This window comes from Rana temporaria, chromosome 1, assembly GCF_905171775.1.
Source record: "Rana temporaria chromosome 1, aRanTem1.1, whole genome shotgun sequence".
Classification (NCBI taxonomy): domain Eukaryota; kingdom Metazoa; phylum Chordata; class Amphibia; order Anura; family Ranidae; genus Rana; species Rana temporaria.
The window spans coordinates 369,410,371-369,429,065 of NC_053489.1; the positions used below are offsets into that span (position 1 = coordinate 369,410,371).

At 44.0% G+C, this 18,695-nt stretch overlaps 1 protein-coding gene across 18 annotated transcripts in view; it reads right to left on the reverse strand.

Moving 5' to 3' along the window:
• Positions 1-18,695, reverse strand: part of PTPRS (protein tyrosine phosphatase receptor type S) — a 565,376-nt gene that overhangs the window by 177,189 nt on the left and 369,492 nt on the right. For 13 of the 18 annotated variants that reach the window (XM_040322436.1, XM_040322492.1, XM_040322467.1 and 10 more), the window contains 2 exons: positions 17,511-17,522; positions 16,886-16,998 (listed from right to left, as the gene is read on the reverse strand). In XM_040322436.1, the coding sequence (XP_040178370.1) occupies positions 16,886-16,998; positions 17,511-17,522 (125 nt within the window). The remainder of the gene's footprint in view (positions 1-16,885; positions 16,999-17,510; positions 17,523-18,695) is intronic. The other 5 variants (XM_040322493.1, XM_040322494.1, XM_040322495.1 and 2 more) reach the window with 1 other exon arrangement.

The following is an 18,695-nucleotide window of genomic DNA, read 5'->3' on the forward strand; positions in this document are numbered from 1 at the left end:
CTGATCATAATGGCAAAGTAGATTAAAGGATTTTGAGATGACAGGGCACGAGGAAAGCAATGTACACAAGTCAGGGCTCTGGTATTAAAACATGTATAATATAAAATTGGCTCTCAAAAATGTAAATACTTTTTGTTTTAAACAGTTTTAGTCACTACTAAATAAGTGCTGAGTAAAAATAAAAAAATACATGTTCTCAAAAGCCTACAAATGTAAAGGGAGCATACCATCTTTTATTATTTGCATAGTCCAACCAAAACTTGTCATTTTGTATTTCAGGCAAGGGTTAGATTTTATATTTCAGGGAATAATCTATTGATTTATATGTGCATGTGGTGTCTTCCTCATTAGTTTGAATGCATTAACATGCATACTTGGGTAATAACAGCAAGCATGTTAACCCATTGGAGCCGGCACCTCCCAGCCCTTTAAGAGGTTAAGGATGCCTGGAGGCGGGGCATAGTATATGTTCATGTGACCACCGTGATTGGCTGTCATGGCAGTCACATAATCAGAAAGCTCCCAATCGTAGGCCACCGGTAAGAAAGAAAGTTACCGCTCCAGGTGGATTGTGTAAGGATGATCAGTATGGTCTCAAGAGATCAAGGGTGCTGGCAATGTACAAGGCAACAAATGGAATAAAAAAAATATGGACAGCCGCACTCCAAAAAGCCTTGATGGTTGTCTTTATTTAAAAAAGGAAAAATGCACTACAAGTCACAGAACAAAACACGGGAGTAAAACAGCTGACGCGTTTCGCACTATAAATTAGTGCTTAATCATAGGCCAACGGTAACTGTGCCAGGAGCGCGCTCTTGGCACAGCTGTTTTTGTAATATTCTCTGCACATAATTGCGTGCGGTCGGCACCAAGAGGTTAAAGCAACAATTGTTTAAGTAAACTTTAGTAGTTTAAACACGATCCAATGATTGATCATCATCTAAATCAATGGTTATCCTTAGCAGACCTAATCTGGAATATGCAGTTCAATTTTGGGCACCAGTTCATAAAAAGCAAATTGGAGAACTGGAGAAAGTGCAGAGAAGGGCATCCAAACTGATCAGAGGCACAGAGGAGCTCAGCTATGAGGAAAGATTAGAGGAACTGAATTTATTCTCTCTTGAATAGGCGGTTGGGGGCGCATGCGCAGAGACAGCTGAGGCAGACATGTCCCGCTGAAGCTCTGTATCTCCTGAGACTCTGCGGCCAGATAAAATACCTGCACATCTTCGAGTGACAAACAGAGAGCTGCCTACCTTCACTGAGGCACTGGGGACATATAATGATGTTCGGTGGGGCCCGTCCAAAGAGAATTTTAACCACCTAACCCCCAGACCATATTGCTGGTCAAAGACCAGAGCACTTTTTGCGATTCGGCCCTGCGTCGATTTAACTGACAATTGCACGGTCATGCGACGTGGCTCCCAAACAAAATTGGCGTCCTTTTTTCCCCGACAAATAGAGCTTTCTTTTGGTGGTATTTGATCACCTCTGCGGTTTTTAGTTTTTGCGCTATAAAAAAAAATAGAGCGACAATTTTGAAAAAAATTATATTTTTCACTTTTGACTATAATAAATATCACCCAAAAATATATAAAAAAAAACAATTTTTTTTCCTCAGTTTAGCCCGATATGTATTCTTCTACATATTTTTCATTAAAAAAAAATCGCAATAAACGTTTATTGATTGTTTGCGCAAAAGTTATAGTGTTTACAAAATAGGGGGTAGTTTTATGGCATTTTTATTAATATATATTTTATTTTATATTTATATTTTTACTAGTAATGGCGGCGATCAGCGTTTTTTTTTTCTTCGGTACTGCGACATTATGGCGGACACTTCGAACACTTTTGACACATTTTTGGAACCATTGTCATTTTTATAGCGATCAGTGCTATAAAAATGCATTGATTACTATAAAAATTACCCTGGCAGGGAAGGGGTTAACACTAGGGGGCGGGGAAGGGGTTAAGTATGTTCCCTGGGTGTGTTCTAACTGTAGGGGGGTGGACTCACTAGGGGAAATGACTGATCGCTGTTCATACATTGTATGATCAGACCAGGGGTCAAGTCCTGGGGAAAAAAGTGTGGGAACTCCCACCCAAGATCCACTCTCCCACCAAAAAAAAAAATGATACGCTCATATGCATAATTACTAAACCGCATGTTTTTTTTCCCGATCCACTGTACCTAAGTAATCCTTTATGTTACTGGCCGCTTCCTGTATATGGATTCATTGGGTAGTGTGCGGGTATTCAGTCACTTCCTCGATGCCGCAATGTCTCCTGGGAGCTTTTGTCATTGTTCCCAGGAGACATTGCGGAGGTCTGCTGCAAGTTATTGCGGGATTTAGAAAAATGCATGCAGTCACCTATGAGGAATTAGTATGCAGGATGTGAGTTCAGACCTCATTGCATGCATTTATGAGATCAGCAACTCAGTTAGAAGTGCTAATCAGTGCCCATCAGTAATGCCTGCCAATTCCTCCTCATCAGTGCTGCCTATCAGAGCCACCTATTCGTGTCCATCAGTGTCGCCTATAAGTGCCACCTAGGAGTGCCCATCAGTGCCACTTATCAGTGCTGCATATTAGTGCCTCCTCATCAGTGCAGCCTCATCAGTGGAGGAGAGAACTTACTTATTTACAAAATGTTATAATAGAAATAAAGAAAAATTTGAAATAATTTTCAAAATTTTCGGTCTTTTTTTTTTTTTTATTTGTTTAGCAAAAAATAAAAACCCCAGGGGTGATCAAATACCACCAAAAGAAAGCTATATTTGTGGGAACAAAATGATGATAATTTTGTTTGGGTACAGTGTAGCATGACTGCGCAATTGTCATTTAAAATGCGACTGTGCTGAAAGCTGAAAATTGACCTGGGCAGGAAGAGGAGAAAGTGCCCTGTATTGAAGTGGTTAAGGACTACTTTTAATATTCTCTTACAAACATACACATTTTAAAAGTATAGCTGAATATTGCTTCCCTTCTCTAGAGCATTGAGCACCATGCATTTACAGATAAAATGGTTGGCATATACTTTCCACTTCCCCAGGGCCATCTTGTTAGCAAAGTAATGCACAGGGGCCCCTACCAGCCTGCATCAGGTGTCCGTACCACAGTGCCCATATACATCATGTTATCCCACCACAGTGCCTATATACTGTATATCAGGTGTCCCCATCAGGTGTCCCCATCACAGTGCCCATTTATTGGGTGTTCCCACCACAGTGCCCATATACATCATGTTACCCCATCACAGTGCCTATATACTGTCAGAGCCGTCTTTAGCACAGGGCAAACGGGGCACCTGCCCTGGGCCAAATCTTTGTTGGGGGTTTGTGCTACCTGTGAATTTGGGGCCCCCGATTACTGCTTTGCAGAGTGCACAGAGGACACAGGAGGCTGTATTTTCGCGCTAGCCAGCAGAGAGGGGGCTGGGCTGGGAGCTCCACTGATGCTCTGACCCGCCCTACTCAGCCTGTATGCTCAGAACAGTGATCAGAGTGGGCGTGTCAGTGGAGCTGGGAGCTCCGTTCACTGTTCTGAGCATACAGGCTGCGTGGGGCGAGGTCAGAGCGTCAGTGGAGCTCCCCGCCTGCTATCTGCTGGCTAGCTCGGGAATACAGCCTCTTGGTCCTCTGTGCACTCTGCAAAGCCATCATCAGGGCCCCAAATTCATGGGTAGCACGGGCCCCCAACAAGTGGGGCTCCCCGCCCTGCCCCCTCTATAATGACTTGGGAATACAGAGGGAATACAGAGGTCTAACCCCAACCCATGCAGCCTGTATGCTAAGGGTGGAGCATAGAGTGGAAGCCCTGCCCACGGACCTCTGAATGTATGTAGTGAGCTTGGCTGGCCAGGTATGTCCTTACACCCAAAAAAATGCCTGACTGCTTAAACCCTGAGCTGTGTTATTCAACTGTAAAGCTGTGCGTTGCTGAAAGTTCTCTGACTGTCTCCTGTATAATGTCTACAGTCTCTGATGGTCTCCTGTAGCATGTCCATAGTCTTTAACTGTCTCCTGCAGTATGTCCGCAGTCTCTGGTTGTCTCCTACAGTATGTCCGCAGTCTCTGGTAATCTTCTGCAGTATGTCCGTAGTCTCAGTTAATCTCCTGCAGTATGTCTGCAGTCTCTGGTAATCGCTTGTAGTATGTCCACAGTCTGGTAATCTCCTGCAGTATGTCCGCAGTCTCTGGTAATCTCATGCAGTATGTCCGCGGTCTCTGGTTGTCTCCTGCAGTATGTTCGCAGTCTCTGGTAATTTCCTGCAGTATGTCCGCAGTCTCTGGTTGTCTCCTGCAGTATGTCTGCATTCTCTGGTTGTCTCCTGCAGTATGTCAGCAGTCTCTGGTAATTTCCTGCAGTATGTCCGCAGTCTCTGGTTGTCGTCTCCTGCTGTATGTCTGCATTCTCTGGTTGTCTCCTGCTGTATGTCTGCATTCTCTGGTTGTCTCCTGCTGTATGTCTGCATTCTCTGGTTGTCTCCTGCTGTATGTCCACAGTCTCTGGTAATCTCTTGCAGTCTGTCTACAGTCTCTGAACCTCTCCTGTAGTATTTGTATTAGTGTGCCGCTTTACTTTATCAATTATTTGGGAATGCTCCACTGCTCAGTGAGTGGCAATGATGTGCATTACCCTGTAGCAACCAATCAGCGAACAGTAGTGATCTGCTTTAATCTCTAGCAACCAATCAATAAGCGGTAAAGATGTGCTGTAACCTCTAGCAATGAATCAGTGAGTGCTGATAATGTGCAGTAACCTCTAGCAACCAAAAATTATGTGTTGTAACCCAGGGCTCAAAATTTCAAGTCCTGAGCCACTAGCCAGGCCTTAAGAGTTACTCGCCACCAGTTGGCCCACCCAACACCTCCCCTGCCCTACCCCTAAGTCCGCCCCTAAACACGACATGTAAATTATCTCATGAAATTACACTGTTAAATATTTTAAGCAGAATTACGTTCCAAAAATAAATATTAACAACTTTAACAATAGTAACATAAAGCATATATCAGTACCCATCTGTGCCTCACTGAGCCTGTGAACGCAGCCACACTGTGCCCCATCAATGCAGCCTTACTGTGCCCCATCAATGCAGCCTTACTGTGCCCCCATCAGTGCAGCATTACTGTGCCCCCATAAGTGCAGCCTTACTGTGCCCCCATCACTTGCAGCATTACTGTGCCCCCATCACTTGCAGCATTACAGTGCCCCATCAGTGCAGCCTTACAGTGCCCCATCAGTGCAGCATTACTGTGCCCCCATCAGTGCAGCATTACTGTGCCCCCATCACTTGCAGCCTTACTGTGCCCCCATTATTACTTCCTGGCGCCGCTTTAAGCCAAGGCTGCAGCGCTCTCCTTCTCCTCCTCTTGTATCTCACACACAGCGTGCATCTTCCGCTGTGTGTCATGGAGCGGAGTCTGTGTTTGGCGGCACCTTGTGACAAGGTCCCGCCCCCTAGACCGGTTAATGTGATAGGCAGAACACTGATTCAATCTACTATCACATTAGCCGATCTAGGGGAGCAGGACCTTGCAGCCAAACACAGACCGAGCTCCAGTCCCGGACTGGGAGAAAAAATAGGCCCGGGCATTTTAGATTGAGGAGCCCATGGCTTATTTACCGTCCCCTTCGCCAATTTCCATCTTAATGGAGGCGAGGAGGACCGGGAAAGATAGAGCATGGGGGGGTGCGGAGAGCACAAGGGGACAGCAGAGAGCATGGGGGTCTGGAGAACATAGGGGAGTAAAGGGCACTGTGGGGGGGGGGACTGGAGTGCATGGGGGGGTGGAGAGCACAGATGGGAGAGCACTGGGGGGGGGTGAAGAGCGCATGGGGGAGGTCTGAGAGCACATAGGGGGTGAATGAGAGCATGGGGGGTGAATGAAAGCATGGCGGCGCTGAGAGCACTGGGGGGCTGAAGTTCACAGGGCGAGTTTGAGAGCACAGGGCGGAGGGCCTAAGAGCACTAGGGGGGAGCCTGAGAGCATGTGGGAAGCTGAGAGCACGGGGGGGCTGGAGAGCACGGGGGGGGGGGAGTTTGAGAGCACAGGGTCGGGGGGGGGCAGGAGAGCACAGGGGTAGCCTGAGAGCATGGGGGGAAACTTAGAGCACTGGGGGGCTGTAGAGCACAGGGGGGGGGGGGCGCAAAAAGCACAGCAAGGTGGGGAGCCTGAAAGTACAGGGAGAGAGAGCACTGGGGGGATGGACAGCGCATGGGGGGTCAGAAAGCACTGGGAGGGTCAGAGAGCGCATGGGGGGTCAGAGAGTACTGGGGGTGGTGAAGGGCGCATGGGTGGTCAGAGAGCACTGGGGGTGGATGGTGGAGAGCTCATGTGGGGTCAGAGGACACTGGGGGGGTGGTGGAGAGTACATGGGGGGTCAGAGAGCACAGGGGGGTGGTGGAGAGCTCATGGGCGGTGAGAGAGCACTGGGGGGGGGTGGTGGAGAGCTCATGGGGGGGTCAGAGAGCACTGGGGGGTGGTGGCGAACACATGGGGGCGCCTGAGAGCATTGGTGGTCAGAGAGCACCTGGGGGGTGGTGGAGAGCGCATGGGGGGGTCAGAGAGCACTGAGGGGTGGCAAGCACATGGGTCGCTTGAGAGCATAGGGGGCAGAGAGCACTGGGGGGGTGGAGAGCACTGGTGGGAGAATGATGGTGAGCACATGGGGGCGCCTGAGAGCATGGGGGAGTCAGAGAGCACTGGGGGGGAGAGTGCATGGGGGGGGGTCAGAGAGCACTGGGGGGTGGTGGTGAGCACATGGGGGCACCTGAGAGCATGGGGGGTCAGAGAGCACAGGGGGTGGTGGAGAGCCCATGGGGGGGTCAGAGCGCACTGGGGGGTGGTGGTGAGCACATGGGGGGCACCTGAGAGCATGGGGGGTCAGAAGCATTGGGGGGTGGTGGTGAGCACATGGGGGCACCTGAGAGCATGGGGGGTCAGAGAGCACAGGGGGTGGTGGTGAGCACATGAGGGGCGCCTGAGAGCATGGGGGGTCAGAAGCATTGGGGGGTGGTGGTGAGCACATGGGGACGCCTGAGAGCATGGGGGGTCAGAAGCATTGGGGGGTGGTGGTGAGCACATGGGGACGCCTGAGAGCATGGGGGGTCAGAGAGCACTGGGGGGGTGGAGAGTGCATGAGGGGGGCGGGAGCACTGGGGGGGGGGTGATGGTGAGCACATGGGGGTGCCTGAGAGCATGGGGGGTCAGAGAGCACTGGGGGGGAGGGTGGTGGTGAGAACATGGGGACGCCTGAGAGCACAGATGGGGCAGCAGAAAGTAGATGGATGGGAGGATTTAGAAGAATCAATCTCTTTATTTTACTCCTGCAGCCTCTGAATGTGGGAGAGAGGAGGATAAGCTGGCTTTAAGAGGCTGCAGGAGTAAAATAAAGAAATTGATTCTTCTATGCAGATGTCCCACCGCTCCTCCTATCCAGGCACACAGGGAGCGTTACCTTTGTTCAGGTCCGGCGTATCCTCCAGATCCCCCCTCTCTCTCGTCATCCTCACATAGATCACATGCCCTGTAGTTTACATCCCCCCCAAACATTAGGCATATAGACAGATTTTATTCAATGGGCTCCACATCAGATTAGCATCAGACTGGGGAGGGATCCAGGGAGCAGATCTCAAATTGCACCACATCGATGATTGAGCATATCCTCGGTATATAAATAAAAACGGACCATAGCGTGATACCGTACGAAATATTTAATAAAAATGCATAAGACATGTACTTACAAACATCTCATGATTAAAAGCGTGTATGTATGCCGGCCGGCAATAGGAGCCCTTCCTCCTTCAGATGGAACGTGGTGACGTCAAAGTGCGCCTTCCCAGACAACGTTTCGTCAATGGATCCCCATTGAGAACGTCTGTTAATGACGAAACGTTGTCTGGGAAGGCGCACACTGACGTCACCGCGTTCCATCTGAAGGAGGAAGGGCTCCTATTGCCGGCCGGCATACATACACGCTTTTAATCATGAGAAGTTTGTAAGTACATGTCTTATGCATTTTTATTAAATATTTCGTACGGTATCATGCTATGGTCCATTTTTATTTATATACCGAGGATATGTTCAATCATCGATGTGGTGCAATTTGAGATCTGCTCCCTGGATCCCTCCCCAGTCTGATGCTAATCTGATGTGGAGCCCATTGAATAGAATCTGTCTACATGCGTAATGTTTGGGTGGTTCTGGTAAGCGGCTTTCAGTTTGGTGGTGGTGTGTTCACACTGAAGTTTTGCTGACACATGGTGGTGCTGCTACGAACTTTTTATTGGACTGAATGTGCTTTTATTCATATTATCTATTATCATTGCTTTTTACCAGCCCGATATCTGGTTTCCTACTTGGCGCAGTTTACGTTTATATTTGATTTTGAGTCTACCTGCTATTTTTTGCATGTCTCAGAATAGAGGGGTCGGGGGGGGGGGAGGGGCAAGGAAATGTTTGCCCAGGGCCCAATCAAAGTTAAAGACGGCCCTGTATACTGTACTGTATATCAGGTGTCCCCATCACAGTGTCCCCTTACCTCAGGCGTCCCCCATCATAGTGTGCCCTTACATTGGGTTCCACCATCACAGTGTCCCCATACATTGGGTTCCCCCATCACAGTATCCCCTTACATCATATCACCCCATCAGAGTGCCCATCAGGTGTCCCCGTTACAGTGTCCCCATACATTGGGTTTCCCCATCAGTGTCCCCATATATCAAGTGTCCCCCATCACAGTGTCTCTTACATCAGGTCCCCTCACATTGGATTCCCCCATCACAGTGTCCCCATACATCAGGTTCCCCCGATCAGTGTCCCCATACATCAGGTTCCCCGATCAGTGTCCCCATACATCAAGTGTCCCCCATCACAGTGTTCATATATAGTGCCTTGCAAAAGTATTCACCCTCCTTGGCTTTTTACCTATTTTGTTACATTACAGCCTTTAGTTCAATGTTTTTTTAATCTGAATTATATGTGATGGATCAGAACACAATACATTGGGTTCCCCTATCACAGTGTCCCCATACATCAGGTGTCCCCCAGCACAGTGCTCCCATACATTAGGTATCCCCATACATTAGGTGTCCCCCATCACAGGGTCCTCTTAAATCAAGTTCCCCAATCACAGTGTCCCCATACATCAGGTGTCCCAATTACAATCTCCACCTACCTGAATGAAAGCAGCATCACTCCTGTCAGATACGATCAAGCTCCCGGCGCCCCCTCCTCCATAGGACGACACAACACTACACCCTGGACAGCTGCCCCTCCCCTTATTCTGGCCCTAGTAGAGAGCACAAGGTGAATCGCGGTCCTCCATCGATTTAAATGTTGTACGGTGTGCAGGGGGTCGCGCCTGTGGCGTCACTGGTTGCTAGACGCCAGGTGGCTCTAGCAATCAGTGGCCAGTAAGGCTCAGGTGGAGTTAGACACGCAGCGCTATGTCTGGGTTTGCTGGCAGTCAGTGTCATTCCGGGACACTGTATTGTCCCTGAATAAAGGTGCCTGGGACCAGCAACAATCCTCGATCACTGGAGCGACTGACCTGGCCCTGATGGGGCCCCATGTGCGGCTGGGGCCCCTGGGCAGTGCGATGAGATGGCCCTGCACTTCCCCCTCCCAACCACAGACCAGTTCCACATCTACGACGTCTACTTGTATAAGTCCTGTGTGTTATTACAAAAAGTAATAAAATGTTAATTAAAAACAAAAATTATATATATGTATGTATATGTATGTATATATATATATATATATATATATATATATATATATATATATATATATATATATATATATATATATATATATATAAATGTATTTCTTTTTTTACAGTTTTGAAAGCCAAAATAATTTTCCAGGGTTTTAAATAAATGTGTCTTTTCAAATAAGATATCAATTGTACATCTTTTCCTGTATGGCACATTTAAAATATTAGGTCTATTAATAATAATGCAGAATTTGAACCTAATATGTATTCACAATTAAGAATAGTTTACATGCCAAAAGTTTTCAGTGCCAATTTCAGCTTAAATTATAGAGGTCTGCAAACAGGATTTAAGGGGTTAAGATATATACAATTGAAAACTGTCAGAGAGGCACAACTGACTCAAATTACTATATATAAAAATGCAATACAGGTATTCACCTGACAAAAATATTTTTATTTAGTTTTAGGTCAAATCATAAAAAACAAAGGGCCAGATTCACAGAAGAAGTACGCCGGCGTATCTACTGATACACCGGCGTACTTTCAAATTTGCCGCGTCGTATCTTTAGTTTGAATCCTCAAACCAAGATACGACGGCTTCTGGCTTCGATCCGACAGGCGTACGGCTTCGTACGCCTTCGGATCGTAGGTGCAATACTTCGGCGCCCGCTGGGTGGAGTTCGCATAGTTTTCCGCGTCTGGTATGCTAATTAGCATTTTCCGTCGATCCACGAAGGTACGCGCGGCCGTCGCATTCTCTTACGTTGTCGCTAGTCGGCTTTGCCCGGCGTATAGTTAAAGCTGCTATTTTGTGGCCTATAGTTAGACTTGCCATGTTAAAGTATGGCCGCCGTTCCCGTGTCGAATTTAAATTTTATTTTTTTTGCGTAAGTCGTCCGTGAATAGGAAAGGACGTAACTCACGTCGAAGTTCAAAAAATTACGTCGGTGCAACGTCATTTCGCGCAAAGCACGGCGGGAAATTCAAAAACGGAGCATGCGCAGTACGTTCGGCGCGGGAACGTGCCTAATTTAAATGATCCACGCCCCCTACCCGGATCATTTGAATTAGGCGGGCTTGCGCCGGAGGGATTTACGCTACGCCACCGCAACTTTACAGGCAAGTGCTTTGTGAATCAAACACTTGCCCGTAAAACTTGCGGCGGCGTAACGTAAATGTGATAGGTTACACCGCCGCAGATGTACCTGAATCTGGCCCAAAATGTCTCTCTTATTTCAAACTCCCGATTCTTGCTTTCAGCAGCTGCAGTGAACTATAAGACAACCAAGTCATAGGACAGATGCTGCCCATATCATCTCTATGATCAGTTTAGGTGTCCAAGAGAGATCTAATAACAAAAATATAAATAAGCAGGGATAATGGTTTCTTGGAAGCTCCCAATCACACAACCAAAGTCAATTAAGTATTTTATTATGTATATGGACTTTAATTACTTTACTTGCTGTGTATACTTTGTAAAATTCAATAAAAGAAGCAAAAAAGGACAGCGGGTCATATGTTGGTCCTTTGGTGTTAGCTGATAACACTCGTCTAATAGGACATTTATACTGTAAATGTGTTAAAAGGTAATAGAAGTCTTTGTTTTTCGAATATGCAGCAGTGTATAAATGATTCTCAAAAGTTACAAATCTGTCCTTTTTCAACTGCTTTCCCTAAGTTACCCATTGATTATTAATATTTATATAATCAAGTAGAAAAATTCCATCTAGTTCAACCAAAAGGAAAAAAACAAATAGAAATCTTCCATATATACACAATACTATATTTAAAGTTGATTCAGAGGAAGACAAAAAACCCATATGAAACATGGTCCAATTTACTCCGGCGGGGGCTTATTTTTTAAGCTAAAATATTATTAAATATATACTGTATATAAATCATTTATTGAAGAGGAATTTCCTTAACCAAGAGGAAATGTCTTTTTATTTAAAAACATCATTAATTTTATGACCCAAGTCAGATGTGAAGTTCAGTTGCCTGCAACAGAACTTTACTTAAAACCAAAACCAAAAATTTAATATATTGCAGCTTACCAATCCTTAGATGTGGTTGCATTATTTTTCTTTTTTTTTTTAAGGCTTTTTTCCCTTTATTTTACCTGATGATCCGACCAGCAACACATTTCCTGTCTTAGGGTGTGTACATTTTGGATGAAGAAGTAAAGCAGACACCTTTGGACAGCAGGATTGTTGGTCTGGGGAGAGGGTAGTGTTATGCCGTGTACACACGGATCGGAAATTCCGACAAGAAAAGTCAGATGTGAGCTTTTGGTTGGAAAATTCCGACCGTGTGTATGCTCCATCGGACTTTCCGCCAACAAAAGATTGAGAGCAGGTTCTCTAATAAATCTAAAGATTTGTGCGACCGTGTGTATGCAACACAAGTTTAAGCAAACATTCTGTCAGAAAAAATCCACGGTTTTCTTGTCGGAATTTATGATCGTGTGTACACAGCATAAGATGCACTAGCAGATTTAGATGGACTTGACTAACATATTGATGCTGAACTCCAGATAAATTAAAAACAGTTTGTTTTTCCTTATGGATGGTTTGTCTTAACCCTCTAAGTCGCATGTGTCAAACACAAGGCCTGCCAGGTCATTTCATGTGGCCCTCGCACCTCTTCTGCAGCTGCAGCACCCCCCCTTGTCTTGGCCCCATCTTGTCTCAACAGTTAGCAGAAGAGAGGACAGAACTCCCCTTACAGATCCTGCGCCTCTCTGTGCAGCCATAGCACACTCTTGTCCTCTGCCTCCCCTGGTCTCAGCATTCAGCAGACTCTGGCAGCTAACCCCAGCCCTCTTCTAGATCCTGCACTTTCTGCTTCCAAGGTCTGCCCCAGCTTCTTTCTGGAAGCAGCACAAGGTAAAAAGAGGGTGCTCTGTGATGTAAGGGAGGGTGGAAGACTCTTGACTTCTGATGGTGGTGTGGGGGGGCTCTTGACATCTGATGCAAGAGGGGGGGGGGGTTCTCTGGACATTTACTTTTAATTATGAGAATAATACAACTCTACGCACACTGCTGGTATCTACAAGAAACACCATGGCAGAACCATGTTCCCTCTGAGCAGTTTCCAATGAAGTTACTAGTGGATGATACCAGCAGAGTGCGACCCTCTTTTTTTCTTGCAGCATCTGCTACAGTTATTACTAAAACCAGTAATATTCAAAGGCAGAGGCAATTATTTAATATAATAAAGAGTATGATACATTTATACAGTCTTACAGATACAACTGGCCCTTTGTGGGCAACCATAATGCTGATGTGACAGGCAATGAAATTAAGTTTGACACCCCTGCTCTAACTGCTACTTTGTATGGACAGCTTGGCCTGTTAAAGGAAGCTGAACAATAACAGACTTACTAGCCAGATCACCAAGTGAAAATAAAGGAAAAACAATCTTGCAGCCACCACATCTAAGGCCCCTTTCAGACAACCATTCCAATCAGGTCTGTCAGTCAGTTTCAGGCGGACCCGATCAGATGGTCCGTGGACCGGCTGGTGTAAACAGACTTGTGTCCATTTACAGTTGCCAACCTCCAATCCAATCAGCTAAAGACAAACGGAAGAAGATCTGTCCTCCTCCGTGTAGGCAGATAGGATTGAAGGAAGTCAGGTGTAAACAGACACCAGAGTCCCCGCTCCGAACGAACTGCGCATGCTTCGTTCCTAAATTTCCCGCCGTGTATTGCGCTAAATGACGTCGCAAGGACGTCATTGTTTTGACGTGGACGTAAATTACGTCCATCCCGATTCACGGACGACTTACGCAAACGAAAAAAAAAAAAATCAAATTAAACACGGGAACGACGGCCATACTTAACATAGCAGGTTTAACTATACGCCGCAAAATACCAGCTTTAACTATACGCCGAAAAAAGCCGACTAGAGACGACGTAAAAAAATGCGACGGCCGCTCGTACGTTCGTGGATCGTCGGCAATAGCTAATTTGCATACTCGACGCGGAAAACGACGTGAACGCCACCCAGCGGACGCCGAAGAATTGCATTTTAGATCCGAAGGCGTACGAAGACATACGCCTGTCGGATCTAACCCAGATGCCGTTGTATCTTGTTTTGAGGATTCAAAACAGAGATACGACGCGGGTAATTTGAAAGTACGCCGGCGTATCAGTAGATACGCCGGCGTACTCTCTTTGTGGATCTGCCCCACTATGTATAGCGAGTGACAACTGCAGAACAGCATTTTTTTTATGTCTATAATTGATAAAATTGAGGCAGAGATTTAAATCTATGGGTCCCAGGATGTCCCTCTATCCTCTCTTCTATCAGGACCGGTTCACACCAGAACGTGGTGTGGGAAACCCATTTCCTGCACCGCATTGAAAACACACTGCAGTTGCGATCTGCACCCCGTATGCAAATGCAGTGTTTGTCTACACCAGATCGCATGGTACAGAAGTACTATGCAATACGGTTGCAGTGAGTTTCCCTCACTGTTGAACTGCATGCCCCAGTATTTCCCATTTGTATCTGCCCTGTCTCTGTAAAATCCCAGCATTTACCATTAGTGCAATTTGCCCATCTCTGAAACTGCAATATCAGCATGTTCCATGGGAGCACCTTCTATATGTAAATACTATAATACTTGTCCCAAGATATGTCATTCATTTCTCTCCTACTAATGTTCAACTTGAGCAAGTCCTAGCAAACAAACTGTTACGCATGCTTCCTCAGTAAAACTACAATTCCTACCATGTTCTTGTGGGTACCTTTTTTACAGAACTACAAAGTGCAGCATTTCATCATCAACACATTTTAATGCATATGTTGCAGCACAAAACAGATGTGTCCTAGGAACCAATAATATTTAATAAGGCATATCATGTCTGTGTATTGCCAATACGCTGTGATGTCCAGTCTAATAAAACTAGAAAACACGCATGTAAATGCACTACATTGGACATTAAAACACATTATACATGGACAAAAGTGGATGTGAATAGATGTGAACAATAAGCCTACCATGTCCAACTAGTGAGTCTCTGTGTGGAACTTCTAGTATAAAAAGTCATAACATGCCCACTCTTTTTATCAGACATGTACTTTGTTTCCCCTGGACTGGATGCACTCCCAGACTGTCAAACACAATACTGCATCACGCAGGACAAACACCCACTGGAACATGCACATTTTCCCACACATACACACTAACTTTTTAACCTGCCTGGCGGTCTTCACGAGTCTGACTCGGGGTTAGATTTTCCTGCTGCGAGCGGAAACCCCGAGTCAGACTCGGGCTTGCCTCGCTAGATCCACAGGCACAAGTTACTTACCTTGTCCCTGGATCCAGCGATGCCACCGCGCTGTGTGAGCGAGTGGGACCTCGCTCGATTCACACAGTGCCTCCGTGTGACGCCGATCTCCGTTCCCTGCGACGTTACGACGCACGGGGACGGAGAACGGCGCCAAATTCAAAAAAGTAAACAAACACCTTACATACAGTATACTGTAATCTTATAGATTACAGTACTGTATGTAAAAAAAACACACACACCCTGTCCCTAGTGGTCTGTCCTGTGTCATGCATGTCATTTTATATAATAAAAACGTTTCTTTCTCCCTGCAAACTGTAGATTGTCCATAGCAACCAAAAGTGTCCCTTTATGTCAAAAATAGTTTTAGATCAGCTAAAAAACAGCGATAATAAATTATAATCACTTGCAGAATTGTGCGATAGCGATTTGTGGGGAAATTCGTCATAAAAAAAAAAAAATAATGACAGCAACAATTCTGCAACTGAGCAAATTTCAGTGATTTTGATTTGATTACATTATTGAATAATTTTTATTATAATTATATTATTATTTGTTATAATTATTTATAATTATTTATTATATTATAATTTATAATTTTGTTTTTAAAAAAATGTCATACCTGGGATGCCTATTAGAATCTTGTTTGGTCAGATTTAAGTGAGTTATTTCTAAAAATTACAGACCTACAATATAAAACGCCAAATTTCCTTGCAAATAATGGTACCGCTTTTAGCATGTTTTTTCTGACAGAATCATACCGCCAGGGAGGTTAAAAACACACTTTTTCCCCCATGCTATGTTTTTAATGGCATACATTTATAGCAAAAGAAAAAAAATCGGATCTATTTAAAAAAAACAATCATCTTCATGAATGGATTGTGTTGATGTACTGCATACAATAAATTCATGAAGGATAAAACATATCTGATAATACAGTATACTGGGCTCAATTTATGAAACATTATCTATTGCTTTAAGATTACCTGTAAAATGCTCAAAGCAAATTTTCTATTTTTTTCCTATAATTCACTTTAAAAACACTACTAAAATACTGCATGCGCCATTTATTGAAGTGATGTGGTTCTTTACTAGTACAGACCTGCAGTATTTTAACACCAGCATCCTTACTAACAAGTGAACAGCGCCAACCATGACCTGCTCTCAGTGGGATTCCTCGCTGACAGCAGAATATATACAAAAGTAGAGCCTGTATTAAAAAAATAAAAAACAGTGTGCCCCACCAATCCATGGGGTCCAGTATGGATTTTAAATGGGATCCCACGAAAAAAAAAAAATGCAGTATTTACCAAATGTTTTTGTGTTTGAGGTAAATACCACATAAATGTAAACTGACATTTTCAGTATCACATGAGATATTTGGGAAAAATGTGTTACGTGACCCAAATACCACATGTGATATCAATGAATTGAGCACACAGTAATTTGTTTTCTCCTACCTATAAACCACTGAATGAATCAACATAAGTTTACTGGTTTAACATAGTACACAAGAGCATGGTCAGGTAGCCAAATTTAAGGCATACACAGTGTAGATGTGTTCCAGAGCAATGGTGCTCAAGCTTCTTCATGCTGGGACCTTAAAGTCAGTTAGCCATTGTTTTCAGACCCAGATAGTACATCTCAATAGAACAAATATAATGTCAAATAACCTATAGGTCCCAAGAATATATTTTAGTAACTCATCTTGAGGTTTCAATTCATAGATTGTACACTGTTAATAAAAAAATAGATAAACATGGTTTGTCTTCTTAGCCATTCTTTAAATTAGCAGTATAGATGTGAGCATCTGTACTTAATTTTTTTTCCAGTGGTCCCTTTAGTGCAATATTCAATTTTCGCTTACCTGGAGTCTGAAAATTAATGCGTCTCATCTCCACTGGATCTGTTGGATGGTGAGGGGTGATCTCTGCATTATTCAGTAAACATTTGGTCCTGGGTTCTGAGTTTTTCCGTTTGCTTAAAAATGTAAAAAATGAAATGAAAATGAATTGATGCTTTGTTCTTAATTATTTTTAATAAAAGTCTAGATTGGACATAATGTCACATCTTTAGTTGTCCACTAGACACAATGTCAACCTTGTGTAAAGATTATTTAGGGAGTGGTCTTAATGTTTTAGCCAGCTATACCTGCACAAGAGACCTTTAAAGACCAAGATTAAAGCACCACCGAGATCCCAGACATTTCCAAAGACTTTTGACTGAGCTTTTTACTGCAGTGCCCTGTGTCACCTCAGAGCTGAGTATTATCCTACACTTGCAGAAAGTCTAGAAACCAGCTTAGAAATCTATTATACATCTGTAAGTCCTCAAAACATGGACTTTTAAGACCACATCATGTATATTTTAAATCAGGGTAATAGAAATATTAAAGTATATTTCACTTCAAACTTAAAAAAAAAATCAAACTGAAGTAAAAAATAAATAAAATAAAAACATTGATAAATGAAGGGAGCAACAGATATTCTTACCTGTCTGGTTTGCTATATGTGGAAGCAACAGAAGAAAAAGCAACAAGTTATAATTTTTTTATTTTTTTTTAAACAAAAACACTATATAAACATTGCTATTTGTCTGTGAATAACAAAAATAAAGTGATATACTGTATACACTATATTACCAAAAGTATTGTAATGCCTTGCCTTTGTTATTGCTGCAAAGGGTGGGCCAACTTAATATTGAACCCTGTGGACTAAGACTGGGATACCATTAAAGCTCAGACTTCATCAGGGAATGCACCCCTGCATTCCCAGATGATGTACGTAGTTGGATGGGGCTTAGTGAAGTCACATCAAAAATACTGTAACAATCATCTTGTATTTTCTCTTGGCTTTTCTGTGTTTACTCAAAATTACTACACCATGGGAGTGCCTTTGTGTTCCACTTCTATTACATGCATTGATGAGCTCAATCTGGTGTTGCTGAAAACTACAGGCTGTCAAGGCTGTGTGTCAGCCAGGCGTTCTTAGATCTTTTTTATTTTAGAGCTCCTACGTTTCCACTAAGAGCGTTTGCTATACTTGGGGACAACTTTTGTGGACACTCAGTGTTTTAACCACTTAAGACCCGGACCAAACTGCAGCTAAAGGACCTTGCCCCTTTTTGCGATTCGGCACTGCGTCGCTTTAACTGACAATTGCGCGGTCGTGCGACGTGGCTCCCAAACAAAATTGGCGTCCTTTTTTCCCCACAAATAGAGCTTTCTTTTGGTGGTATTTGATCACCTCTGCGGTTTTTATTTTGTGCGCTATAAACAAAAATAGATCGACAATTTTGAAAAAAATGCAATATTTTTTACTTTTTGCTATAATAAATATCCCCCAAAAATATATATAACATTTTTTTTTCCTCAGTTTAGGCCCATACGTATTCTTCTACATATTTTTGGTAAAAAAAAAAATCGCAATAAGCGTTTATCGGTTGGTTTGCGCAAAATTTATAGCGTTTACAAAATAGGGGAGTTTTTTATTGCATTTTTATAAAAAAAAAAATGTTACTACTAATTGCGGCGATCAGCGATCTTTTTCGTGACTGCGACATTATGGCGGACACTTCGGAAAATGTTGACACTTTTGGGACCATTGTCATTTTCACAGCAAAAAATGCATTTAAAATGCATTGTTTATTGTGAAAATGACAATTGCAGTTGGGAAGTT